At 40.3% G+C, this 27,616-nt stretch overlaps 3 protein-coding genes across 3 annotated transcripts; 1 reads left to right on the plus strand and 2 right to left on the minus strand.

The window, feature by feature from the left end:
• Window positions 1-1,334: 1,334 nt before the first annotated feature.
• Window positions 1,335-11,500, minus strand: jpt1 (Jupiter microtubule associated homolog 1). The gene is made up of 5 exons (XM_014967561.2): window positions 11,282-11,500; window positions 9,033-9,175; window positions 5,402-5,550; window positions 4,256-4,286; window positions 1,335-1,930 (listed from the first exon to the last, which is right to left on the minus strand). Exons 1-5 carry the CDS (start codon window positions 11,335-11,337, stop codon window positions 1,785-1,787), a joined length of 525 nt encoding a protein of 174 aa, XP_014823047.1. The 5' UTR covers window positions 11,338-11,500; the 3' UTR covers window positions 1,335-1,784.
• A 901-nt stretch (window positions 11,501-12,401) lies between these two features.
• On the minus strand, window positions 12,402-20,407 carry LOC106903622 (small ubiquitin like modifier 2). Its single transcript, XM_014967563.2, has 4 exons — window positions 20,305-20,407; window positions 17,026-17,157; window positions 14,691-14,762; window positions 12,402-13,127 (listed from the first exon to the last, which is right to left on the minus strand). The coding sequence occupies exons 1-4, from the start codon at window positions 20,323-20,325 to the stop codon at window positions 13,065-13,067; spliced, it is 288 nt and encodes a 95-aa protein (XP_014823049.1). The 5' UTR covers window positions 20,326-20,407; the 3' UTR covers window positions 12,402-13,064.
• Window positions 20,408-20,979: 572 nt separating this feature from the next.
• nup85 (nucleoporin 85) lies at window positions 20,980-27,444 on the plus strand. Its single transcript, XM_014967564.2, has 19 exons — window positions 20,980-21,192; window positions 21,646-21,736; window positions 22,328-22,490; window positions 22,618-22,688; window positions 22,782-22,825; window positions 23,317-23,386; window positions 23,469-23,590; window positions 23,745-23,879; window positions 24,188-24,310; window positions 24,505-24,636; window positions 24,725-24,831; window positions 24,920-25,003; window positions 25,098-25,163; window positions 25,281-25,432; window positions 25,554-25,671; window positions 25,778-25,878; window positions 26,370-26,521; window positions 26,919-27,020; window positions 27,227-27,444. The coding sequence occupies exons 1-19, from the start codon at window positions 21,160-21,162 to the stop codon at window positions 27,323-27,325; spliced, it is 1,965 nt and encodes a 654-aa protein (XP_014823050.1). The 5' UTR covers window positions 20,980-21,159; the 3' UTR covers window positions 27,326-27,444.
• The last annotated feature ends 172 nt before the right edge of the window (window positions 27,445-27,616 follow it).

Raw genomic sequence — 27,616 nt, forward strand, 5'->3', positions numbered from 1 at the left:
TTGTTCTTTTAGCCTTTATGCTGCCCAATCCTGGAAAAGTAGCTTATACTCTGTCTGAACAGAAAGCATTTGTGAACATTCAATTTTTAAGTCATTACACAGATTGTGAATTTAATTTTAGCCTGAACTTTAACAGGACCATCCCAAAACTCTTAGTCTCAACTCTCTTTTGAGCCTCCAACTGGTTTTATACTTTGTATTCAGCTTGCTATGCTGAACCCTTTTAAACAAGAACGGACCCATGACTGGGAATTATGTGTTCACATGCAAAAATCAACAACAAAAAGTTCTTATTGAAACAATATCTTCTTTTACTCATTAAAGTATCCCCCACATGGCTTATGTGAAGGTTTAACCAAAACTCTCCGATAACAACCATCTGTTTGGACTGCACAATTAGTAGCTTTCTTGCTAACATATTCTTCCTCCTGAGCTGTGGATCGCTTCTTTAAATGCCTCAGCTTTTATTTCCAACACGTCTCCTGTCAAGTTTGATGCTTTAAGTACGCATACATCTACATACATTTGAATGGGTCCTTTAGAAGCGAGATGCCGTGTCCATTTTTCTAAAGAGGGTTTTAAGGTCTCCAGGTCTGCACAGTTAAGCTCCATCATGACTAATCTGAAGACGAGGATCTGCCTCAGCGACTGTATGCTTTACAGTAAGGAGCTCAGACTTAAAAACAATACACCTCCATCTAGGTGATAAACGTAATCTAAAAGCAAGAACTTAGGAGTTAAGTGGTTGTGCAATCAGCCAAGCTAAGCATCAATTGCGTGCCATTTAGTTTTTTCTTAAAAAAAATTAGCAGAAACTGGGGAAATACTTTTTTTTTTTGACATTTCAACCTTTGTGTTCCTACTGATATTTACACGGGTGAAACCTTGAGTCTAAAACCAAATAAGGAATCATTTTCCACGTTTTCTTAAAAAAAAAAACTTCAGGCTTAGCTACACGCAACACTCATCTTGACACAGAAACACTCTGAAAGCCAAACATCCAGCTTGTGAGGTCATAAAAACATTTATTTTTCTCATTCTGACACAGGTCACTGCAGCAGCCATCCTTGTTACTTCAGCTGGGCAGATTTCCAGTCTGGAGCCTGTCTTCTCTCTCCACAGCTGCCGCCACAAGGCTTCATTTCAGCACACATAAATATTAAAAGGCTCTTTGCTTCTGGACATTTATGCAGATGGAAACTGAAGAGGAGAGAATTAACAGTCGTCTTGCATGCAGCACGTCTCGACTGGATGGTCGGCAGCGACATTTAGTCTGGAAACAGTTCCTAAAGTTTTCCCTTCGTACCAAGTTAGAAAGAAGGAAATCCAGCAAATGCAATTTCATATGAATCTTTATTGTATTTAGAAATCCACACATCAAATCTTTTTTAGTTATTTTTTTTGTTTGTTTTACCATTTACAACGGAGGAAGGAAAGAAGGACAAGCTAAAATAATGTCATGCCTTTTCCAGCAGGCGCGATGCACTACAGGTTGGGCTGAGATGGGAGGAGTGTGGGAGATACATAAAGTGCTTTTGTCAACAGTTTTCTTCTTTCAATAGAAAAAAAAAAAAGAGGATCAAACAAAAGGTTTGAGGGTGGAGTGAGAGGACACAAGAGTCCATGGACGTGACGGCAAGGGAAGGAGGAGGACAAGAAGAGACGGTGACATGTTGATGAGGAGGAAGATGGTGGCGGGAGGTGTTTTTATCTTCAAAAATAAAAAAAAGAGTGATTGAATGAAACAAAAAATATATCAAAAAAAAAAAGAAAAAGGAGTTGTCTCAACCCAGGATGAGGCTGGATTTGCCACCGGGAGGGTTCCTCCGGCCGCCCGCGGCAGCGTTGGCGCCTCCCGACGGGGCGGGGGCCTGTGACGTCTCCTTCTGATCGGGCTCCTCCATCTCCCCCTCCACATCTTCAGGGCTCTCTGCAGATACGGCAACAATAAGAAACCACAGGGGGCTAAAGTTTAACCGAATCTGACCACAGACTGCTAATTGGATTACAGCACATATAATTTAGAGCAGCGGCTGAAGATGTGCTCCAGACATTCATTCGAAACCACAGCTGGTCTACCACCATTGCTGTATTGTGGCAGAAGGATGTACTGGTTTTGTAATGGGCGGCTGATACGAGTAGATCAGTGCCGACTCACCAGAAGCTGACCTTTAGGGTCAATTCACGGCCGTCAGTGCACATTAAATGTTCAAAAATCAAAAAGGTGTTTACATGAAGCAACAGACAGAAATCTTCTGAAAAACAAAAGGAGCATTGATGGTTGATTTATCTGAAACTGAACAATTCAATCAAAAACACAAAACAATAGGTTTAGTTATTTGTGAGGAATCAAACTTATTTTCGTTTAGAGTGTGACTCGGGAGGCCAGCTGGTTGGTCAACAACAGAGCTGACCCAGAAATAAGCATGAATAAGAGTGTTTGTGTGTGAGCAGCTTTGCCTAAGCGTTCATGCAAACCATGTTGAGGTCTTGAGTTCCTTTTTTATCTGAAGTGCTGCTGCTTTTCCACACCAAGCATGGTGTAAAAGTAGAGGCACACCTTCCTAAATTAGAATATTATCAAAAAGTTGATGGATTGCAGCAATTCAATTCTAAAAGTGAAACTTATTCTTTAGATTTCTTGACATATTTTAAGCATGTTTTAATCAATTTGAATGGCATTTAGGGTTGATATAGAAATGCTGTGTTATGGTCGATACAATTACTGTCTGGAGTTATTCACAGTCTAAACAAAAATGGTTTAGTCTGACCAGTATATGGTCACTTCTAAAGTAGTTGAATAATTAGAGATTGTATTCTCTAATTATATTCATGAAAAGTTGGGTGGAAGGATAAAATGTCAAGGGGATGAACAAAGACACCAGAGTCAGCAAAGCAGATTAGCCGACAGGCTGGAGAGCCTCTCTCCACCCAGTTGCTGCACTCCGCTGGTAAGCTAGCTGAAAGAAGGCTAAAGTTAATATTCTCTTGTTTACAAAACAAATTAACAAAAAAACTTCCAACTAAATTGTTGGAAATATTTCCAGTTTTGAAAGACTACCAGTGAGGAAACTGAAAAAGCTCCATGTCAATGTAATGCTAATCTGAAGCTATGTTAGCGGCCTGTCTTAAGCAACAGACCGCTTGGCTTATCGATATAAATTAAAACTGTATAATCCCGTGCACAATAAAAATGCTTAATTCATTTACTACTAAATTTAGCAGGTATTTACTCCCAATTATTTCCTTAAATCTATTAAACAAATCTGATTTCTGGTATAGACGACATTATTGTGCTGAATCCACCTTTAATTTATGCACTACTATGGGTTACGGTTGCTTTTCTGATTGAACTAAAAGCAAGTAGTTTCTGTTTTGCATTTCTGAGTAAGTACATGTGAAATTTCTATTTATGCCATCATACCATGAGAATCCTATAACAGTCCATGCCTAGTAAACACAGTTTGTCGTCACTTTTATCGTTCTGAAAATCAGAACAGACTCGAGGCCTGACAGGGGAAGGGCAACAGAAGCAGCTGTGACAACTGTATTCGTTCTACGTTAGCGGGCCCTCCGCCGCAGACAGTGGGACTGCACTGCGCGGTGAGTGCGGGCGCAGATGTTCTGATATTTGACCTTTCTAAAAGTGTCTGACTTGTCTGCTCTGAGTCATCGCTTCCTGCTAGCACGCGGCTAAAACCAACAAAACGGGAGTTGGATGGTGTTCATAATCTGAAATTCGCTGCCAACATAAACGCAGAGGAAATACTTCACATAAAGGCAACAAAGGTAGCTTTTAGTTTCAACATTTTCATTCAAACCGGGCTGCAGACCCCTGTTGTTATCGGGAGGAGTCAGCCACTCAGTTCAAAACTTGCACCTGGTGATTAATAAAAGGCTTTTCATGCTAAGTGAAGCCTGCCATCAAAGAACAGCTGCTTGACTCCAGATCGCCGTGCCATCATGACAGGAACAAACCACATCAAAGAAATCATGTGTTGTTGACTCAGAAAGGGAGAAGTTGAATCCTGTTTTTTTTTCTTCCCCCCTAACAAAGATAAGACAACTCGCCACAAGCTGATATTGAAGGGGCAGGAAGAGTAGAATTACCTGGTGTGTTTTCGTACACCATGGAGCCTTTCACTGAGTAATCCAAGTCATGCCCTGCTATTTAGTCACAGCCATCCTGTGACAGACACTTGAAGGATTTTTTTTTTTTTTTTGTAAAAACAGCTGAGGAAGTCAGCGTACTTACCATCGTTTGCTTGTTCCTGGCCGTTCTCACCCTAAAATGTCATAAAAAGAAGGGACAATAAAATCAGACTGGTCATCGATACGTGACAATATGCTTCGTTTTGTTTTTTTAAACCAATATCAACTGGAAGATGATGGTTTGTGAATTGACTGTGTTGTGGTGTCTGCTCCTAGCTTATTTTGAAATGATTTAATTATATTATAATGATGATATAGCTAAACAGTGGAGCAGTTGGTAGCAATGTTGCATTGCAGCAATCCCGGCCCAGACTCTTTCTGCATGTTGCCTGGTGGTCCTGCTACTTCCCTAAGTCTCTCTAAATTGTCCCTAGGTGTGAGTGTGTGATTGCATGGTTGTAAGTCTCTATAGCTATGTTTCTGTCCAACTTTCATGAGATGTTTAAGCAAAAAAGAAAAAAAAGGAAATGCAAATTAGGCATGTTTTCATCTGGTTTGAAGCAAATCGACCAGTAATTTTGTCAGATGTTGACGCCACAAATGACTGTAATAAGATGCAGAGGCTGCAAACTAGCGTGGAGGACAAATCTCAAAACATTAACAGAGTTCATTGCTGCTGTAGTAAAAGTAACAACTCAGGAAGCCACAATACAACAAACAATGAAAACCATGTATTCTTCTACTTTCTCCTGGTTTATCATGCAAAATCTCCATAAACATTCAAGCTGGTTATAACATGATAAAAACACCTTTGAACACACTGGGTTAAGTTTGGCATATTTACATGACCGACTGATTAATGTGCATTTTCATTTTTAAATAAAATAAGTGTGAAAAGATTTCTAGAAACATGAATACTTTTGCAAGACGTTCAGTATTTTGTTGCCCTTTTATTTTAATTTCTTGGAGGGATTTTGTCTCAGTACGTCTTCACTCAGACTGCTCTATTAAGAAATTCTTTCCATGTCTGACAGCGAGGACTCGGTGTGAAAAACCAAACCTCTGCTGGGATTACAAATGTCAGCGCATATTTATCTGAAAACGTGGATTAGTTTCAAAAAGACGAATTAAGCCACCCGTTCCGACTACATTTTCCACTGAAATACATTTTCATCTGTGATCCCCAGGCCCAAATAGGCTCCCGCTCTGTTGTGGAAACAGAGAATAATTGCTGGAAACGAACGGGTACCTCTCGTCTCTGGTTCCAGATCATGGCGGCTCCGGAGTTGTGGATGGTGGTCAGCTCCGGCTGGGGGTTCTTGGGGAAGAGGAGAGGCTGCTGGACCCTTCTCAGGGGGGCCGAGGGCTCCCCGCACAGGGTTCCTGTGGGAGCCCCAGCTGGATGTTGAAAGAAGAAAAAAAAAAAAACACGACTTAAAACTGTGTGGGAAACGTCCAGATTAGCGCTTCTGCTGAAGCTAGACAGGAAACACGAATACGGCTTTAAAGCGGCAGATTCATACCATATGCGACTAATCCAATTATCAACAAAGCCAAACTAGGACTAGACATGTCCAGCTCACGAGGCTACACGTCCCTCAGCAAGTCTCATCAACTCAGCTTTGACGGGGGAAAAACATCAGCTTTACAAGAGCGTCTGACTGAAATACCTCACGCTGGAAATCGCTGGGAAACATCACCAAATCTGAAACGCAGTGGAAGGCGTCCAGACAGACAACCCGAGCGCCAAGACCCACATAACCTCATGTGGTGCCTGCAGAGGAGGGCGTTAAAACCCCCGTGTTGGCCCGACGTGGAGCGACAGGCGGTGCTACCCGAGGCCACATAAGGCCACCACTATCATCCAGAGGGCCGGGGCAGGGGACAAGCTGTCTTTGTGACGCCGGGAAAACGTCGGCTGCCGGAGAGCCAGACAAGAGGCCGCTGCTGTTGTTGTTAATGGAGTAAAGTGCATCATCACAAAGAGTATATACCCCGACAAGGGGCTCGTTCATAACTCAATATGTCTGAGCCCGATCAGTTTACTGCCCGTTGGGCAACAAACGTGAAGCATGAGAGGATTAAACTGAAGAGATTGATGGATCATACGAAACAGAGCATCCTACTTAACTTTATGGATCTCATGGGTCCGAGGCATAAACGCATGAAAGCATGGAAACAGGAAAAGCAATTGTGTGGTTGCTGCTCGTCTTTGCTTCCCCTCTTATTAAGAGTGCGCTCGTCATGTGGGCAGAAGCTGAGGGCTCTTAGACATACCAACCGGCTCTGGAGTTATAAAACGCTGAAACACTAACCATTACCGTGCCGAACACGAAGAGTCGCTTAGGTAGAAGTGAACCGTCAAACCTATGCAACTCTCATTAAATGACTTCCTCTTCCTTCTTTCCCTTCATCGTCAATCAATTTAAAAGACACAGGAAGTTATGGGAAATTAATTACCGATTATAAGTGCTGGGATAAGCGACACTCCTGCTCCAAAACTTGCATTTAATCAATAAACCAATAGAAAGTTTCTTGTGGAGTATTTTAAAAACAAACTGGATGATTTTCTTTTTTTTTTTCCCCTCGTTGTTGGAAAAGACTGGAGCACTTCTGCAGCTTCTTCCTGACTGGCTGCAACATGGCTCCAGATGGCGGAGACATATCCAGGCCTTATAAAACGCACATTTGATTATTTACCATGGAATCCGCACAGCGCTGCACGCCAGATAAACGAGCGTTCACACAGAAGCCTCGCAGACTGAGAACGGTGCTTGTAAAACCGAGCAATAAGTTACCATAACCCCCGAATAAAATCAACATCCTCCTCCTCCTTCTCCTCCTCTCCTTCCAGTTGTGTGCACTAAAGTGGGGCAAGTCTGAGGAGCTCTTCTAAACTTGACACGGCCCCAAGTGAAACAATGCAGGCAGGAAAAGGCTTTACTGTAATCAGCTGCAAGCTGTCTGAGATGAAAAGGAGCGATTTTAGGTCAGATTCTTGTTTGTGCCCGGAAAATTCTGGAAATTTCACTTTTGTCAAGACTGAAATTTTCTCTCCCTCTCTCTATCAAACAACTATCATCTGGCAAAATGCACACAGAATGAATAATGACGGAAACTTTCCAGGCTTTCAAACCACTCTCGAAGGCATAAACGTCAGATCACATTTAAGCCTCCGTGGCTGAAAGTTTGCAGTGACCTTGAGCGCAGCCCTTTGCTGCCTTATTATCCTCTGCTGCATTCACTTCCCCTCTCCATGTGGAAGGCCATGCTTTTCACCAAGTGATACAGTTTTCCTGTCTTTCCACTGCGGGCTCTGATCTACAGCCTTTATTTAACAAAGCCTAGCTTCAAATTACCCTGGTGCCAGCACTCCAGGGCCCTTTGGCTGCAACAAATGTGGGAAACTCCCTCTGATGAGCAAAATGAGCCTTCAGTCTGCGTCTTACAGTACCCAGCAAAACTGGACTTTTTTTTTTCTTCTTACTTTTCTGTCACATTGCAGCCAAAACTTGATGCATTTTACTCGAATTTTACGGGATAAACCAACACAAAGAAGTGTACAACAAGAAATAGGAAGGGAAATAATACCAATTTTATTATTATTATTATTATTATTTTTACAAAATAAAAATCAGGTACATTAATATTCAGATCATTTTACTCTACTGCCCCAAAATAAAGTCTGGCAACTTTTAGAAGTCACTGGATAAACAAACAGACTTAAACTGTCCGCCATTCAATCTCTGTATGATTTGTTTAACAGTCTTTCAGGTTTGCTAGAGAACAGTCAACAAACAGCTTCATAGAAACCGAAGAGCACAGCTTACAGGTCAGGGAGAAAGCTGTTAGGTTACAGCAGCTGATCTTTGAACGTCTCAAAGAACTGTTCAATCAATCGCCACACACACAAAAAAACACGGAACAAACAAAGTTACACAAGATCATCTTAAGCCAACATCCCAGGCTACAAGCGCAAATATTTAGAATAACCAAGAGAAGCATGGTAACTGTGGTGGAGCTCCAAAGTCCATAGCTAAAGTGAAAGAACCAATAGACATGAGAGCCATTAGTCCGATGTTGCACAAATGTTGCCTTTGTTTAAGAGCGGCAAGAGAAGAGAGACATAAGAAGATCTGTTTCAAACTTGCCTCAAGCCGTGTAAGAGACACTGCATAGGTGAGAGACGAAAACTGACCATTTTCACCAACATGCAAAATGTTGAAGTGGTAAAACTAACACAACAGATCACCCTGAACGCATCATTACTACAGCGAAACATGGTGGCGGAGAGGTCATGCTGTGGGGATGCTTTTCTTCAACAGGTACAGGGAAGCAAGTCAAAGGTAGAGGAGAAGACAGTTGGAGTTATGGGGTAATGCGTTCAAGGCAACAGGCGACTTCAGATGTACCTTCCAGGAGGAAGACGATTCATGACGAAATGAGTCAAAACGTTGAAGTCTAGACTTAATTGGTATTCACAAACTCTGTTCACCCAATCTCCCTGAGTTTGTTTTGCTAAGAAGAATGTGTAAATATTTGAGTCTCTACATGTAAAGCCAGTAAAGACTTGCCAAATATTTATCTGCAGTTGTTGGTCGTTCTACTAAAAAAAAAATTGACTCAAAGTGTCTGAAAACATACACAACACACTTTTCATATTTTATTTGTGCACATACTTTGGTGCCAGTTGTTTCCACTTCACAGTAATGCACTACTTTGTGTTGATCTATCGTGCCAAATCCACTGTGGTTTGTGGTTATAATTTGACAAAAAATATTAATTTCAAGGGCTATGAACACTTTTGTAAGACACTACATTTGCACCCACATCTTTGTTTAAGATGCATGCAAAACCACAGCGATGATCAATCAACTTACTTGGTGGATTGTTCCTTCGATGAGCATGGGGGTCATCGGGTTCTGCAAAGATGCTAGAGGCCATCTTGTTCTTGCGTTGGGGGGTTGAGTTTTCATCTGTGCCAAGAGAGAAGTTGGACTCCCCACCAGGCGGCCGTAGTACCCTTGGGAATTAAAGACAGACTGTAATAATAGTCTGACAGAAGGCCGCAACATCTCAAACAAAACCCAGCTGTTCAAAAATCAATGACTCAATAAACAAATAATGCATGAGGATGCCCAGCCTCCCTGCCCCCCCGCGTACCTTTTCATAAAAATACCAAACACAGAGAGCAACCAATGAGTTTAAGCCGCGGCTGTCAGCCGCTCAGTCAGTCAGTCACAATCTCTGCCCTGCAGCTGACTCCTCTTGCCTTTAATCGCAGACTTAGCAAGCTAGCTGCAGCCTCATCTTAGTACGGATTCCTTTGCACCGACACAAAATGTGTAGGAGCTCGTCGTTATTAATAAGAGATTTACTCAAATTTTGTGTTTCCGTTGGCTCAAAACCCAACAACAAGAGGCAATAAGTTGAAGGTTGAGAAATTATCGGTGATCTATGAGATCGACACATGAGAAAAAGCAAAGGTCACTTTTCAGAGACGCCTTCAAAGTTTAGCGTGACAGTTGGGGTGGATGACAGATAGCAATCTGCTTGCACAGCCCATGTCGGACCCCTCCCTCTTTTTTTTTTTTTTTCCCAGCAAACTCTCCTCTCCTTAAAGTCCCTGAAGCCACCAGCTGACACACAGAGCAGCTGTCCAAAAGGCCAAGCAGGCAGATGGGAGCCCAACAAACACCTCACCTCCTCAAACCATACAAAGGAAATCAACTAGAGTCATGGCTGCACGCCGCTCCTCACTGAATCTTTTTTCCCCCTTTTTTTTCGTCCCTCACACACACGGCTGTGACAATAATGCCTAAACCAGACTTTACCTCCAGGCCAAAAGAGGATGAGCTCATGGTTTCCACATGGATTGTGATGAGAGGGGGGGAGAGCTGTTAGCAGCATGGCAGATGACCCCACCCTAGACCCAAACTGCAAATAATATCAATAAAATAATCAACTGCTTGGGAGCAAGAGGGCAATTTCGTGAGCAAATGCATGAACTCCACAGCTAAAGATGGTATGTCTGATAAGGTAGGGGTAGGAGGGTCTTTGATGGCCTACAAAGATAAGATCTCTCCTCTTTGTTAAACTCACTGCACTGTGGATCTTTCTTTGGACACACAGCCACAGAAATGACCAGCAGATTGTGTAAAAAACAAAAAAGGGCTTTAGAGACCAAAAGCAAAGAGCTAAGATAAGATTTACAGGCTTAGTTAGCCCCCACCCAAGTCCCTGCATCACCCCAAATCAGCTTGCAGTCTCAGAGCCCACCCCAGACAAGTATACTCCCAAACAATATTGACAAAATTAAGATAAATAGATAAATATATGCACCCTGGAGCCATAGAAAAGTAAAGAAAGGTAGCAACTCTTTTTACTGCAAAGGGGGAGGAATGCATCCAGACATGCATCACTTACAGGAAAGGAATGACTGCATGCTTTAAGGATGAGGCGTTTCTTTTCTAAAAAGAAAACTTTACTTTTTTCCACACAAAAAAAACACATTCATAAACAAAGATTTAAAAAAATAGCTATCAAGAATAGATTATGTATTTTCTTTCACTTAGATCACATCAAAGACAAAAGGTATGCAGACAACAAGTCTAGTCAGTCACATGCTCCTACTTTAGCAGTCAAAATACACTATCAAGAAGTGAAAAAAAATACAGAAGGCAAAAAACACACTTTAGTTTCAAACAGCAACGCATTTAGGAATTAGAGAAATTTTTAGCTGAAACTTCAAAACACAAACAGATTTTATTAAGGTTTGTCCACTTCTTCAAACGAAAAAGAGAAAAAAAAATCTCGCTTTTCTTTCCGTTTTTCGTCCAGCTCTCGTGCCCAAAGCCTACACAGCAGGCTAACCAAACTAACTTATGGTGGCTAAAGGGTATGGTGCTTCTGCGACCCAATAAGATTAACTCATTTAGCAAGTCTATGTGACAGTTTAGCTCAATCCAGTTATATCCTTCACCACCACCGTTAGCGGGCTGCCTTTAAACGAAGCCAGAAAAGAGGCGTCTGCTAGCCGAACGATTTCTCCCCACATCCCACTCCTTTTGTTCCTCCATGGAAGATATTCAACTGCCCCGTTTTTGTTTTATGTCATTTTTCTTTTTACCTGGAACTGCTTTTAGAACCGGGGTCTAACCCTTGAAACGTGGTGGTCGTCGTCATCTTCGAGGAGCTGCTTCAATGTCTTGGCGGGTTATAAGCAGCAGTCAAACTAATAAAAAAAAAAAAGAAATCCTCCTCGTTGCCCGCAGAGAAGCGACGGGATGTAGACTCCACCCGAGACTGAAAAAACATACGAAGAGCAGATCCGCTGCTTCTGCGGTGCCAGGCGTTTAGAACCAGCCCACCAGTCAAATCACGCGCTCTGATTGGATGTGAAAGCGCAGTACTTCACTCTCATTGGATACGAGGTGCAACGGTCAAACCCCTTGATGGTGGCAAGCGTCAGTGACCAGGCGGCCCACATCCCTGAGGCCATATTCTTTGTCCATGTTTCTCAAACTCTGGTACAAGTGCCTGTTGGTGGTACTTGGGCTGTCTTCAGTAGAGTGTATGAGTGAGTATTTATACTATTAGTAATTCTTTGCAAAGCAAATACTGCTGAGTTGACCACTTGAAACTTTGAAAAACTTTATTTTGGAAAGTTTAAATCTATGGACTTCAAAATGTAATATGGCTGCATTGCACATAAAATGGAGATAGCTTCAGTAATAAATGTGTGTTTGCTCTTCCAACGATTTGTAGCTCATGGAATCTTTCACTAACTCATTAATATTCAAGCCAAGAATGGCCCTACTGTGTATAAAAATACAAATGATAAATTTCCAATTAAATGTCAATATAAACAGACAAGTAGTCACTTGTTCTGGTTTGTGCTTCACTTTTGTCCACTTGAGGCCACAATAGCTCTTGAAATTGCACTTCTGAATAAACAAAGGTCATTTTCTTCTTGGAACTAGTGATGCAGTTAATTTGTTTGCATTTACCTCGCCGATAACTTAGGCAAAAGTACCAATAGAAGGATCCAGTGGTACTTGTAACACAATTCGCAAACCATGGAGCCACTCAAATAAAGATTTTAAACTGCAATGCAAATAATACAATTCACTGCAATAATAGAGTAAATACAAACATTTAAATTCAGGAAAGAAATTTCATTCTTAGATTTTAAAATGTATTCAAATGAGTAAACCTTCAGGGGGGGGGGAGAAAAAAAAGACAATAACTTTATTTTAACAGGCATTTTAATAAACAATACAGATGTATATTTAACTGAAACATCCCTTCAGCCTTCCCAAAGTTTGAAGTGGTGAAATGAAATGAGTATTCTTAACATCCAGTTCAATATAAAAAGTATATAATATTTTTTTTTTATATCTGATTATAGAGTTAAACAGCAACCAAGTCATGTTCCCAAAGTGGGTGCACTGCTCACCAAGTGACAGCCGGTCCCAAAACGGAATAGCTTAAGAACAGATGTGCTAGACAATTACCAAGCCTAGCACAACAGTATTTAATCAGCTCAGATGACTTTCATTTTTACCTGCCCTGAATATCTTTCTGAGTGTACGCAGAACAAACCCTTCAAACTGGGATGGAATCTCCGACAAATTTACCACAATACAGCATGAAGTAAAAAAAAAAAAAAGAAAAAAGAAAAAAAGACAATGTTTTCAGGGTGTAATTTATGTACAAAGACAAAAAAACAGTAACAGGGGGGACATGGATAGAAATTCTTTACAGCAGTTTTGTGAAGCAGAGAAATTGAAACCTCTTCTGCAAGAATTAAGTTGAGACTGTTAGACGAGTTGCAAAGAGCCAGCCGCTGGGTGTGAACGGGCCAGGGAAGTCGGTCATGTCGGAAGCGAAAAGGTGGCAGCTGTGGTTGGTTAGATCAGACCTCCCGTCTGTTGCTGGAACACGTCGATCGTATCCTCATCTTCCATTTCCAACTGCGAAGAAAAGCATTTAAACGTGAGTCACATGAATTTCACATTACAGGGACGTAAAACCTCTATTTTGTTAGGATGTTATGCAACAGGTAAACACTAAGCAGAGGTCTTAGCACTGATTTTTAATTGGATTTGGGTCTGGACTCTGACTAGGTGATAACATGAGGATATTTTGATCTAAAATATTCTATAGTAGCTCTGAGTTGTATTAGTCATTTTCTAGCTGGAAAGTCAAGAATCTGGTTCCCATATTCTTGAAAACATTTTTGCACAAATACATAAGAAGGACAAGTAGTGGATTATTCTCTTTAACTCCTCCAGGGTTATTGTAGGTTTGTTTTATGCTTCTTTAATTAGTTCTCCCCTTGCTCAGCCTATAAATTTCAGTGGGCAGCCAGATTTGCACTTGTGCCATGTTGTTTTCAATTACAGATGATGAATTAAACAGTGCTCTGGGATATTGTTTAATCACCTAACCCTGCTTTCTCTCTAAGCTCTCTCCCGGTTCTTGGTCTTCGTAATGCTGGTTATTCTCCAATCTTTTCTAACAAACCTTTGTGACCATCACAAAATTTCTGGATCTATACTGAAAATAAAATTACACTCTTAATACCTTTGAAGACCATTGGTTGCACTAGACTCAGTAGAGGGTTACCAAAGTAAAGGGGGCTGAATTAAAAAAGAGGTATCCTTTTTATTCTACTTCACAACTGTGTTGTAGTCTGTGTTGATTTATCACACAAAATCTAAATAGAACATATGATGTTTGGGAATATTATGGTGACAAGATGTAAAAAGCTTCAAGTGACTTCAAAGGCACTGTGTATAAACCGTGCTAAGGCACAGGACATGAGAGCAAAAGCCAAATGTCAAAAGGTTGCATTTATGTAGTGCGTGGCCTCAGGATGACCCTTTGCCCTACACAACATCAATTCTTTAGTCTGCAGACATCAAACAGCAATGCTGGCCACTGAACCAGCAAGCCGCATTGGCCATTTGTGACAACACCACGCAATGACAGACTCGCCTCGCTTTGCAAAACTATACGATAATGATTTATGACGACCTCAACCACAAGCTGCCTCGAGTGTAAGTGGCATCTGTCTGCAGAGACATGTTCAACATAACAGACCAACTGAGAGTGAGTTTGGTGCATTCCCACTGCCTGAGGCGTTAAGGCTCATCATGTCAACCTCATGACCTGAACAAAGAGAGAATGGAGGGCAGGTTGCAACCCAAATGCATGTCTAGCAATTACATTTATGAAGATTTATTTATCGTTTAGTTTTTTGTGTGTGTGTGTGTGTTTGGGTTACTTTAATCCTATGATAGAAATCAAGAGTAAAATAATATATTCTTATTAGGAAATGTAACAAGAAATATTTGGTCTTTATTCCCCACAACATGCCAGAGCAGAGAAGTGTTGATTTTTTTTCATTCTTCAAAGTGTGATAACTTGTATAACAGGGCAATAAGACTCCCTTCAAGCTCACTACACGGTTCTTTCTTTATTCAATAAATGCTCCAGATAATTGAGTTATTCTGGTTGTCATTCAGACTTACCTGTGCTGGTGTGTCTGTTTCATTTATTGGCTGTCCGTCAAATCTGAACCTGATTTGCCTCATCGACAGTCCCTGGGAAGGCATAAAAAACTCGTTCACATTGCGATTCCTCATTAGCAGATCCTGCTTAAGTTGCATCCTATATACATACAATAGCTTAAGTTGGCGTAAAAGCAGACAGTAATCAAAGACCTTTAAAGGGCAGAAAGATATTTTACTACGATAAACACACGACAATGTAATAAATGTGCTGCTTGTGGGTGGGGTTTGCGACAAACAACACATTTGCATGATTTGGCTCCACATTCCCAAAGATTTCATAGCTACACAGTAACAACCATAGAAAACACTGCCTCCACCGTCTCTGTGGAGGAAAAACGACTCAAAGCTCTGCAGAGCAGAACAATTCATATCAGCTCACCAAGCACAATACAAGTCTGTGAAACAATAGTAATGGGAGGTAGCAGTTAAAAATTCCCATTTGCACACATTTAAGATAGTTAACCTGGTTCAGTGACAAAAGGATTCTTTATGGTCTTTTATTCAAAAATGTTTATACTTTATCGCAAGAAAGACAACTCCCTTCCCCTTATGTTAAGCGCCCCCTTTGATGCTTTGAAATGTTTGTGTCAAGTTTTAGGCATGAAAACTGCAGCTGAAACAAGTTCCTTTATTCATTAGGCTCAAATACTACCAACTTCTAATTAGTGATATGAAAACAAACAGTGGGCAGGTTTGGATTAGGACACCACCGTTACTTTCTAGAGTGTGACAACTCACTGGGTAGCAGGTCAGATAAAAATGTAACTGCTCTAGGGTTACATTTTTACTTGGGACCTTGCTTGCAGTCAAGGAAACTCTTAACTCTTCACCACTCTGCTATATTTTGAACAATTTCATGCACCGTACTGTGCGAGTATAGTCTGGGGATGGCCCCTTCCTTTTCCAACATGGGTGAAATGCAGTGGATAAAGAAAGGTCCATAAAGATACAGAGGAGGAAGTTTGGTGTGGAGGAAACTTGACTGGCCTCCACAGAGTTCTGGCTTCACCTCAACAGAACACCTTTGGATTGAATTTATGTGGAGAACGTGAGCCAAGCCTTTTCTGTCCAACATCAGTGCCTGACCTCAAAAATGCATAAAAAAAGAATGGTCAAAAGTTCTTTTTTATGGAAAGCCTTTGCAGAAGAGTTGCAGTTGTTATAGCTGCAAAGGTCAACCAACGTCATTTTAACCTCATGAATTAGAAATCTGACATTGGTTTTATAATGGTAAAATAATCCTGGACTAAAATGGTGACAAAAGGATTAATAAAAACAAATCTACTCAGACTTGAGATTTAAAACTGAGCTGGGTGACAAAAATGTCTTTCAAATATTGACAGACAAGACTAGGTTGACAATGGGTCTTAATATTTCAAAAATATCAAGAGGCAGGTCAGATGTTAGATTGCACCTTTTCAGGTCTACATAAGGAGAGACATACAGGATGAGACTAATGGTTTACCATTTATATAAAAAATATGGGTCAATTTTATGGCTTTAATTTTCTGTATTTGAGTCAAAGTAAGCTGTATCAGATATGACCGTATTTTGCTATAAGATGGCCTTCAAATCTTAATGGTTCCTCATTCTAACTTAAGTCAGTTAAAGTCAATAGAAACCTTCATTCCCAGTTTTTATTGATATATTTTGACATGATTTTTGTGACAAAAATGAACATTTCAAATTAGATCCTTTACCTCATGATAAATAAGTGCCTTGTGTGTTGTGCAAAGGTTAAAAATCATAGCAAAACTGTTTAGTTTCTGAAACAAGTTTGGCAAGTGCATATATTTGTGGTGGTGTTCTAAAACAGAAACAAGTCCCTATGTTTATTCTTTAACTTAGAGATGTGGTTTCTGTGAAACCCTGCACAACACTTATAACCTGATGATCCTGGCTGTCAGTCAGACGATAATCACTTTACTGTGCCAACATTTCTCCATTGTGATTTCATTCATGACAAATCCTTTAATATACCGGAAAAAGTCCAGGTGCAGTTAAATAAACCAATAGCAACTCACAGGCTTCAGCACCGACACAACAAACCACAATACTTCTATGAATCTTTGTTAATGTTGACAAAAATGACATCCAGTAGTTTGATATTCTATCTCTAGATGCGGCTAGCAGATGATAATCCCCAGTATTAAATATACATGTATGTAATACGACAGATCTGTATCTGGGTAAAAATGTAAACAATCGTATGATTTCATGTTTTTGGTTGAGAATGGCTGGTAATAAAAAAGCAACTGCACAATTTGTTGCATCTGAGAGGCTATTCGCCCACCTGTCTCTCACAGTAAGCCTTCATGAGTTTGATGAGCGGTGTGTGTCTTTTGATCTTGAATTGGACGACAGATCCATCCTGTCCAGCTACCTTCAGGTTTATGTGTTCGTTGTTTTCTGTCTTGACACCCTCCTGCGTAAAAGGGCAGACAGAAACAGAGGTGAGACATAGGAATTAAGAGGCATTGTTAGTAAAAATTGTGCATTACGGTTTAATAAGACAGAGCAGGTGCATCATTAACCTCCCACTCAGGTTTGCAGTGGGAAGGTTAATGATGCAAGGTTTTAAATATTAGTATTTAAATAGATCTCTAGGAGTATATTTTTTCAGCTCTTTCTGAGTTGAAATGTTTTAAAACCATCTTTTGATGCAGTTACAAGTCTTTTGGGGTATGGACTTCCCAGCTTTACACTTCAGAGACTAAATATTTGCTTTTCTTAGCAAAATAGCTCAAGGTCTATAAGTATGGATGGAGAGCATCTGTTTACATCAACTTTCAACTGAGATTCTCTTATATTTAATATAAGATAATTTGGGATATATTAGAATCTGACTGGGTCAGTCTAATATATCAAAATGCTTTGCTAAACCATTCTATTTTAATTTTAGCTGTTTGGTCTTGTTGGACTAGGGATTATGCTTTAAAACCTAATCTTGCTTTACACTCCTCCACAATCCTAATTCGAAAATGACTTGTGCGTCTTCTGGTCTTTTCTAAAGCTACACAATATATAAAATTGCAATTATTAACATATTCGTGTTTGCAGTATGGGAACTACACAAGACTGTGTAGATGCAACATTTGGTAGCATATATCATAACATTTCAGATCTAAAGCATTAGGTCCAATACAGGGTTTCCCCCAGAAAACTTGCTAAGCCCGGTGGTCGGGGCGTCGAGGCGGTCGACCGTGTTTTTGTATTAACAGATGTTAAGTTGACAGGAAATGTAAAAGTATTACTGTGTAATTATATGTTACAGGAAAACATCTCCAGTGGAATGCTATTAAAAACCCACAACTAGTCTAAAAAAACAACAAATTTGCACTTCTGTTTAATCCAAATTAAGTCAGCGGCTCCACCAGGCCCCCAAGGGCTTCAGGGGCCCCATAAATGCTAATATTTTAAAACAGACCACAGATACATAAATGTAACACTTGTTACATTTATGTAACAAGTGTTACATAAAGCATTGATATCAACAACAGCATTGATATCAATGCTGTTGTTGATATCAACAGCATTGATATCAACAATGCTGTTGATATCAATGCTCAATATCAACAGCATTGATATTGAGATTATCAATGCTGTTAACTTTTATTCAATTGTTTAGGCATACATAAATTAAATGATTTTAATTTTTATGTCATAATTTATGTCATTTTTAAAATGACATAAATTAAATGATTTTAAATTGTTTAATATTTAATTTAATATATATATTTAATAATAATAAAATTTAGTTTAATATCTAAATGCAAGATTTTAAGGAGCTGTCAAGTTTACTTTGTAAAATTTCAAAGAGCAATATTCATAGTTAGATTGTTTTGTTACCATAGCAACAATCTGATGCTGTGAGTTTAATCTTTGAATTTACAAATCCAATTTAGTAAACTGCAATTATAACTTATTGCTTTTTAGGCTGACCAATTAAACTACTCCCTTCTCCCATATTTCACTAAATCTAACACAGAAGCTGTTAGAGCTGCTGATATTTTTAGCAACAAAAGGGGCCCCTAAGTCAAATTCTGCTCAAGGCCTCATGCAGCCTTGGACCGGCCCTGCATGATGAGGTAATTCCCTGCACTACGCAGAGATGCGCAACAAACGGGAGATTTAATTCAATGCTGCTAATGTGGCTTTAGTAGCTCTTCCATTTAGTTTCTGTTGAGTTTTTAATCGTCACAGAAAATAATCTGGTTGGTCGAGTTTTTGGGACTCGACCATGTCTGACGGTCACGAGTTTCTCAGATCTCCGTGCAGCTGCGCGTATTAACTCTAAGTAGATAACGCATTTCATATGGTTTGATGCATCGTATAAAATAATATAAAATCAGCGTGATGCGTGACTCCGAGGAGAGCACGAAAGCTCCTCGCCAGGCTGAACCTGCATGATGAGGTTAGCGCTGCTCGTTATCCACAAACGCTCTGGCCAACCGGGACCACAAACATAAACTTTACAGGGAAGACAGACACAGAGCCACACGCTGGGCAGCGCGTTGAGATTGTTTGTTCACAAAGATAAATCATTCTCACCGGTCCACAACGCACCTCTGAATTCGCTACAAGTTATTCCTGTAGTTCACATTGAGCTGCGCAACCAGAGCTAATGCGGCGGGTTTTAAACTCTTACCTAGAGTTCTCCAAAGGATCATAATTCCTCACAGTAAGTTGATGTAAATATCCATACAGGTCAGCCTGTGTCCAGTTATATACTAACATTTTCCTAATGTTGTTCAGCCCTAGTCTTCATAAATATTCACTAATGTTCTCTATCAATCTAAGGCTTTACGGAGAAGCAATATTTACTCAGAGAATAAATTATATTAAATTATATCAAGGTAGACTGTACAAATTAGCTGACTTCTGAAGATACTTTTTCAAGGCATTGTAAACAATTATTAAAACAGAGGTAAAATCATTAGGCATTTGGGCCAGTAGCCCACAGAGATGCAGAGATCTATTTTGCTGTTTTTTATGAATCAAGTTGTAGATTTTGCTGTATGGTTAAATTAAAGTTTGTGTAACAACAGAATGTAAAACGAAATTACCATGTGTTGATAAACTCAACTTGTATATGTATATATATATATATATATATATATATATATATATATATATATATATATATATAGTGTTTATAAACAACCTTATATGTCATCTGTGTCACTCACAAATGCAGCAGTTGTACTATCATATAATGTCATATCATTATTCCTTCCTTTCTGTTGAGTGTAGAAACAAACTGCTTTGCATTTACAAGCTACCGGGCACCCAGACATTGGCCGTACTGAGGATGATACCAGCTGGTCTGGTCCACACTGAGTGAACAAGCAGAAAAGAAAGAAAAAAAAAACGATATGCGCGCGTGAATGATGCGCGCTCCCATACCTTCCGGTCTATCAAAGTAGGTATAGCTGATAGTTCAAATTCAGGATGCAACTTTCCAAACAGCTAGAAGGGAAAGTGCCGAATTGTAGCGTTTTTCTTTAAGGTTTTAAATTACACCGCTGGTAAAATACGCTGTAATTTTCGGTAAAACAGCAGAAAGACTCACCTTTGGTTTTTCATCAGCCATGGTCACTCTTTTGGCGCTTCTCTACGCTGCCACACAAAGAATACGGGTACGCGCACGTACTCGTGCCCGTTTAAATAAGTCTGACCGACGTGCGCGACCTTGTGTCAGTGCGCGTTCACCTCACCCTGCATTTAGTGGCTAGGGGTAGTCACGAGGTTTAAAGCGCAGTCATGGACATGGGCGGGAGAGTCCCACATGCGCGTTACAGAGGTTCTGCTTCGCGTGCACGCGCACAGCGATGTTTTCCCCCGCTTAATTTCGCTTTCTCGGTTTATATGCACAGATTTGCCACAAAATACGTTTCATCACAATGCTAGTCACACATATGTGCTGTAGTACCCAGTCCAAGTCATTAGGCAGCGTCATAAATGTGTAGGGAATAGCAACATGACGTTATTCTTGTTTTCACACTGTGTTCTAATGGCCATTTTGTTCCACCATCTAAACAAGATATGAATGATCAACTTAAAGCAACACTCTTATATGTCCACATCTGTCGCAAATTTGTTCTTTTATTAATAACTTAACATACACTAAGCTTTGTATGCCCTATCTTGAAGTTGGTACAGACTCTTTGGAACTTTAGTATCACGATTATCTGCGTTGCCGCTTTGCGGGCTAAAAAAAAAAAATATATATATAGCCATCCCCGAGGACAAGATCGATAGGAAAAATCAGGCATGAGAAAGGCAGCCTTGACGCATGCGCACTGGCGGCTTATTAGTGAACGAGAGGCGCGGAAAAGGGACAACACTCCACATGTGTTTAATAGCATGTATATAGCTGAATTATTCGCAATTTAGACACGTAACAGATCGGAAGCACTGTTCCCTGATGGAGGAAGTAGACGTCGAGCCGACGGTCACTGTAAGTTATCTTTGTAGGTTAGTTTTTTCCTACTCATTTCAGCCAGATAGCATTTTTGTGCTAACAAGCTAGCTAGATATCGACACTGTTTTGGATTCAGGCAGTAAACACGAATAGCAATGGGTGTTAACATAACTAAGCTGTGCTTTCTGGTGCATTTAAAATGCAATGTGTATTCAGAATAAATACTTATTTGCTTTATTAATTGAAAACATTATTGGGAAGCTAAATATCAATAACAAGAGTGCAATAAGCAGTTCAAAGTTTTGAAAAATGCTGGCAAACTCTTAAAGGCTAATTGTTCTAAGAAATAAGTTTACAAAAAAAAACTAGTGCAAGATCCTTTTTTGAATGCTGTTGTGTTTTTATATTTTACTGGGAAAACATTTGGCAAGCATCACATCTAATGGCTTGCTTCTTTATTCTGCACTGTTCTATGTTGCTTAAATACAGAATATACCAGGAATCGGACATGGGAAGCATATGGGATTTGCCTGGGGTCCTGGAGATATTCTTGTTTATGAGACACATTTTAAACCATCAGGTAAGTTTGTATAATGTCCTCTTAAAAAAAAAAGTTATATACCACTTTGATTTTTTTCATTTTCTTTTTGCATATTACCACGTAAAAATAATTGTGTTAGGATTTTATGTAATTGACTAATTCAAAGTTGGTCAGAAACGTGAAGTAAAAAAGGATACAAATTTAAAAGTGTAGCCTGCGTTTTTATTCCACCAAGTTAGTACTTTATTTATTCCCTTTTAACCACATCTGCATCTGCATCCGAAAATCTTTGGGGGGTGTGACGCTAAAAGCACTTCATTCCAGTTTGTGGCACTACATTTTATTTAAGAGTATAAGATTTGAGGGCCTGAATGCAAATCTATGCTACACTTTTCATACTTTTATTTGCAAAGGATGCTGAAAACCATGTGTGCTTTTCATTTACAACTATACACTAATTTGTGTTAACATGCCATATAACATAAATGGACGTTTGTGATTGTACCCCTGTCAAAGTGTGTAAAACTTAATGGGTTGTCACTACTTTTTCAAGGCACTGTAAAGCCATGCTTCTCCGTAGGTTTTCACACTCTTGCTTGTTTTCTTACCACTTTGGGTCCTGTCCTTCAGGTTCGACACTGTCAGGCCCAGGTGGCTCCTTCATCCACAAAGTCAGGAAAGATGAGGACATAAATTCTCCTATTTTACGCAAACTGTTTAATGAGTCGCATCACATCTTTGTTGGACTGCAGACAATCAAAGATGACCTCCCCAGCAAGAGCAAAAGACCCCAGTACGTGCCTTACAGATTTTTTTTACATAGCTATTTAGTCGTCTCTCAATGTAGACAGAGTCAAAAAACATAAGTAATTGTTTGATGTGCAATCTAAAGTATGAAACCCATCTGTCACGCTCTGTAGATTCGTCAGCATCAGTAGAAACTACAGATCTGTGATTCGGGCTTGTATGGAGGAGCTTCAGCAAGTTGCAGGTAAGATATTGTAAATATATTTTTAAAACAGTTTTACCTATAGTGCGTGTTTTCCTGAGGCTCGCCAACTGGATTTTTTCTTTCTTTTTGCAGTTTCTACAAGAGATACAGAAATGGGCACACAATATGGAAATCAGGCATGTATCAGCTGCATTTGTAGCCTGGATATATAGTGGGTTGTTGCATTAGGGGTTGTTCAAATGTTAATTTTCTCTTTTAAGAAAAAGAAACTGGGTTTCGCAAATGAAAACTTTTTACTTCAAAAACTGTGAAGTATGGTGGTGGCAGCGTCATGTTGAAGCCGTGTTTTGCTGCTGATGTGAAAAATGTTTGTGTGATGAAAGCGGCTTATAAATCTGCCCCAATTACATCAGCTCTGGAGGAATGGACCAGAATTCAAGCCAACTATAAGGAAGGATTTTCAAAATGTTTGAGACACAAATTGATGTGTTATCATGTTCTGGCATTTTGCAAATAGAAATGACAGATGATCTTAACTGACCAGAAGCAGGAAATTTGACTTGTGTTGTTAGGCAGATGCTAACACCTGGCTTTCACATATTACCTCCTCTCAGGTTTTTGATTTCATTCATCTAACCTCTGCTTTTTTTTGTCATTCTTATCACAGGTTTCTATTCTTTTGGCCATTGAACTGATCTGGAATCTGTGTGAAGTGCTTTTTATCGACGCTGCTCCTGGTGGGTCTAATTTCTATTCCTAATCTCCTTTTTTTTTTTTTTTGTCGTGAAATAACATGTTCCACTCTTTGCTCATTCCCAGCTGGCTCTCTCTTGCTTCATCTTCTGGACTGGGTGAGGTTACACAAGGCTGATGTTGACGAGAAGGCCAAGGATGTGCTGCAGAGCGACAGTCCTGCAGAGCACCACAACTACTGGGATGTGGTACGTACAGAACCAACTCTACCAGGTCTGATTTCGCTTATTGCTTCAAGGTGTGGTGATTTTCTTTCTTATAGCTAGCAAACTTATTTTTCTCTTTTCTAAAATAAAAAAAATAACAGAGTCAAATTGCAATTATCACATATTGTGTGTGCAGGTGGTGAGTTACGTTCTGCAGGGCAGGCTGGAAGAAGCCAGACAGATGCTGGTCAAACAGGCCACACTGCAGCCAGCCTCCAGGAACATGTACAAGCTGATGGATGGCTTACTCAGCAAAATGCCTTTTTACAACGTAAGTACACTATGATATACTCTACGTTGTGTATAACACTAGGAATAGTCCCACTTTCCCAGTGAGGAGTGTGTGTGTTTGTTTTTGCCCTTCAGTGAACCTTCATCCTGTCCTTTGTGTTTCCTGCCTGTTGGCTAATAACGTTTCCTGCTTTCAGTTCTTTCTGAACCTGAACTCGGTTGTATTCCTCAGCAAAATTCCTGTTGGTGCAGAAATACGAGGAGCTTATTGTTAATTTTCGCTTCTTCCTATCAGTGAAACAGATGTCATTGCATAAACCAATTCATTTTCCGTAATGTTGCCTTCAGCCTGGCGGCACACAGACACTAACAGAGTTTGATGTGAAGTGGAGGAACTGGCACGAGGAGGTGGACCGCTACCTCAAGGACAACACGTTTGCCAGCAACCTCCACCTGGAGCTCATCTGCAAGGTCAGAGTGCGCACGTCGGGCCTTTTTACTCGGATCCCTCAGTAATGGTTGTTAAAATACTCTCAGAAATTAGATTATAGGCTGTTTTTGAGATGATATATTCAGATAGTTTAACAATATTCACATCTGTGCCCCTGAGTTCTTTGTTTCCTCCATTTTTCATCCGTTCTCATAATGATTTGTCACTTTCTTAGATCCTGGTGGGTGATGAAGACACTCTGTTGGAGCAGAAGGAGCTGCTAGGCACCTGGTATCACTTCCTTGTGACTCGGCTGCTCTACAGCCACCCCACAGTGAAACCGACGGACTTGCATTACTACGCACAGGTACGGCCTGTTGTACGCAGCTTGGCACGGTTTCTCCCTGCCGGCGTGTGCTTGTTTCATGGTACTTGTGTGTTTGCGGTCGCTGCAGTCGTGCCTGACGATGTTCCTGGACTCGAGGAGCGTCCAGGAGCCTCTGGACAGCATCCTACTAGCCGCCTTTGAGTTTGACATCTATCTGGTCATCAAGGACTGCAGGTGAGAGAATGAGATGATATCAATTTACAGAAATTAACCAAACTGTTCAGAAGTTTGACTTTTCTTTTAACTTCTTGTTTTCCCTCAGCATTGTTCTCAACAACTGGTGGTTTGTGGCTCATTTGACAGACCTGCTGGATCACTGCAAACTCCTCCAGTCTCATAATCTAAAGTACGGATGCTTGATGGTGTGGAATTGTTTCGGAGATGACAAGTTTACACACATTATTGGTCTAATCTTAGGATGCGCTTCTGTTTGTGTTCAGCTTCGGGTCCAATATGAGGGAGTTCCTCCTGTTAGAGTATGCCTCAGGTTTATTCACTCATCACAGGTATGTTTAGGCTCAACCTTAAAGTTCATACGCCTCTTCCATTTGCTCTCATTTCTTTCCTTCCTACCTCCTTTTTTTTTAAATATATATTTCAAATGTCTATCTCTACCCTGAAAGTCTTTGGCAGTGCGCTGTGGATTACTTGGACCACTGTCCGGAGTTGGGGCGAGCTTGCCTCGAGCTGCAGATCGAGCGCGTGCCTTTAGACACCGAACGGAAAGCACTCAAAGTGCTCCGGATTTGCGAGGAGAGGCAGATGTCGGAGCAAGGTAACGTTTTGCCTTCCCTTTGTAACCACTGTATGCACCTCTAGCTCAAATAAAAAACAGGAAGTTGTAATTTATTTTCAGGTGTAGTTCAGTCTCGATGCTTCCTTTTTGTTTCTTTCAGTGCGGAGTATCTGTAAGATCATGGCTATGAGAGCTCTGAGGAACAACAGACTGGGCTCCGCTCTGTCCTGGAGCATCAGGGCCAAAGACGCCGCCTTTGCCACCCTCATTTCTGAGAGGTTCCTCCTTTAAGCATTTCACTTTTGATTATAATACATTTTTATATTTATGGATTATAACGCCTTTCAAAAGTACTCGTAGCTGACAGTGTTGTTGTTTCTTTAGGTTCCTACAGGATTACTGTGCCAAAGGGACTTTTTCTGATTTGGATCTGATTGATAATTTGGGTCCAGCAATGCTACTCAGCGACAGGCTCACATTCCTCGGTATGAACACTCAAATTAACACCTTTATTCATCAAACATCTCCCCCCTTTTTGAGGCACACGTCTCATTCACAACTTTGGTCTTCACACTACACTGTGACAGGACATTCAGCGAGTAGTTCTCGTCTCGGAGAGATTCCCACTTCTTTCCGTGGTCACATGAGACGCACAAAGAAACTCCTATTGACGACCAAATCGGAGCTGCGTTGTGCCTAATGTTCTGTGGCATTCACTATTACTGAGCCTGACAGGCACCATTTATAAATAAACTCTTCTGTGGAAACATGGCTTTTCTAAAATCTCAACAACTTATTTTATGATAACTCTGTACAGAAGGTACTTAATATACGAAACATCTCCCTGAATTCCCATTCAAACACAAAGTTTACCCATGTGTTGATGTGAGAGAGAATCGCAACAGCTCAGGGAAAAAAAAAAAAAAATCACATAATAGATGTAAAACTGCTGATTTTTCTTTTTTTCTTGCACCAGGGAAGTACAGGGAGTTCCACAAACTGTACGGAGAGAAGCGCTTCAAGGAAGCCGCAAAGCTGCTGCTCTCGCTCATGACGGCGAAGATTGCTCCCCGAAGCTTCTGGATGACTCTGCTGACCGACGCTCTGCCGCTGCTGGAGCAGAAGGAGGTCAGTCAGCATCCTGGATGTCTGCACACTCTAGATCTATGGTGCAAGGAGCTGCTCCAATAGAGATCTAGTATCAGATATTAAGTTTGGTTTTGAGACATTGAAAATAAATTAAAAAAATTCCCTTTCTTAGAACTGGAGAAACATATTTGGCAACAGCAGTTTTGTTCAGCTAATAAATTCAATTTTACTATTTATTATTTTCTTAAAGCCACACAGTATTTTTTTTTAAATAAGCCATACATGCATCTCTCTACATTACAACTTTACCTTCATTTGCGTACTACATGAAGCAAACATTTTAACCTCATAGATTTTTACTCCCCATCATCTTGTAGATGAAAGTGTCGACTTCAAGATTGATGTGGATTAGAAAACCTCGATTTCTTCTTTTCAGGTCATCTTCTCTGCTGACCAAACCTACGAGTTGATGTACTGTTTAGAGGAACTGACCTCCTCAATAGACACCGCAGCTGCTGGTGGAGAGAGACCAATGCAGGTACGCTTTTTACTCTGCTTGTATGACAAACACTAGAGACGGCTTTTCGTCATCACGTTTACACAAACGATTGCTTCTCCAATGTTAAAAATGCACACACTAGTCCTAAAATGTTTGGAGAGCTTACAGCTTCAATCTCCAGCTGTTTTAGAGTCTACAAAGTGATGTCTGCTGGATGTTTCAATTAAGCACATCTGTGTTTTCAGGAGGAAGACGTGGAGCAGACCAAAGTGGAGCTCCTGAGACTCTCTCTGGCCAGGAATCTGGCCATGGCTATCGTCAAAGAAGGAACCGTGGAGACATGAGGGAGGATCGATATTTAAAACATAGCTCTTCTTTTTCTTTTTTTTTTCTTTTTGTATTGTATATAAAAATCAAGGAATCAAAAGGTGATTTTTGATAATAAAATACTTTTCATGCTGGACATCAACATCTGATTTTTTTTATTCATATTTTGTTACTGAACAAATCACATTTATTAGGAATGAGAAGCTAATTAATTTGTAAGAATTTGGATTTCATTTGCCAATGCAATTCCATGGTGGTGGCAGGATCATGCTGTGGGGATGCTTTTCCTAAGCAAGGACGAATAAACA

Source organism: Poecilia mexicana, unplaced genomic scaffold (assembly GCF_051168715.1).
Source record: "Poecilia mexicana isolate PSO_F unplaced genomic scaffold, ASM5116871v1 scaffold_8, whole genome shotgun sequence".
NCBI lineage: Eukaryota > Metazoa > Chordata > Actinopteri > Cyprinodontiformes > Poeciliidae > Poecilia > Poecilia mexicana.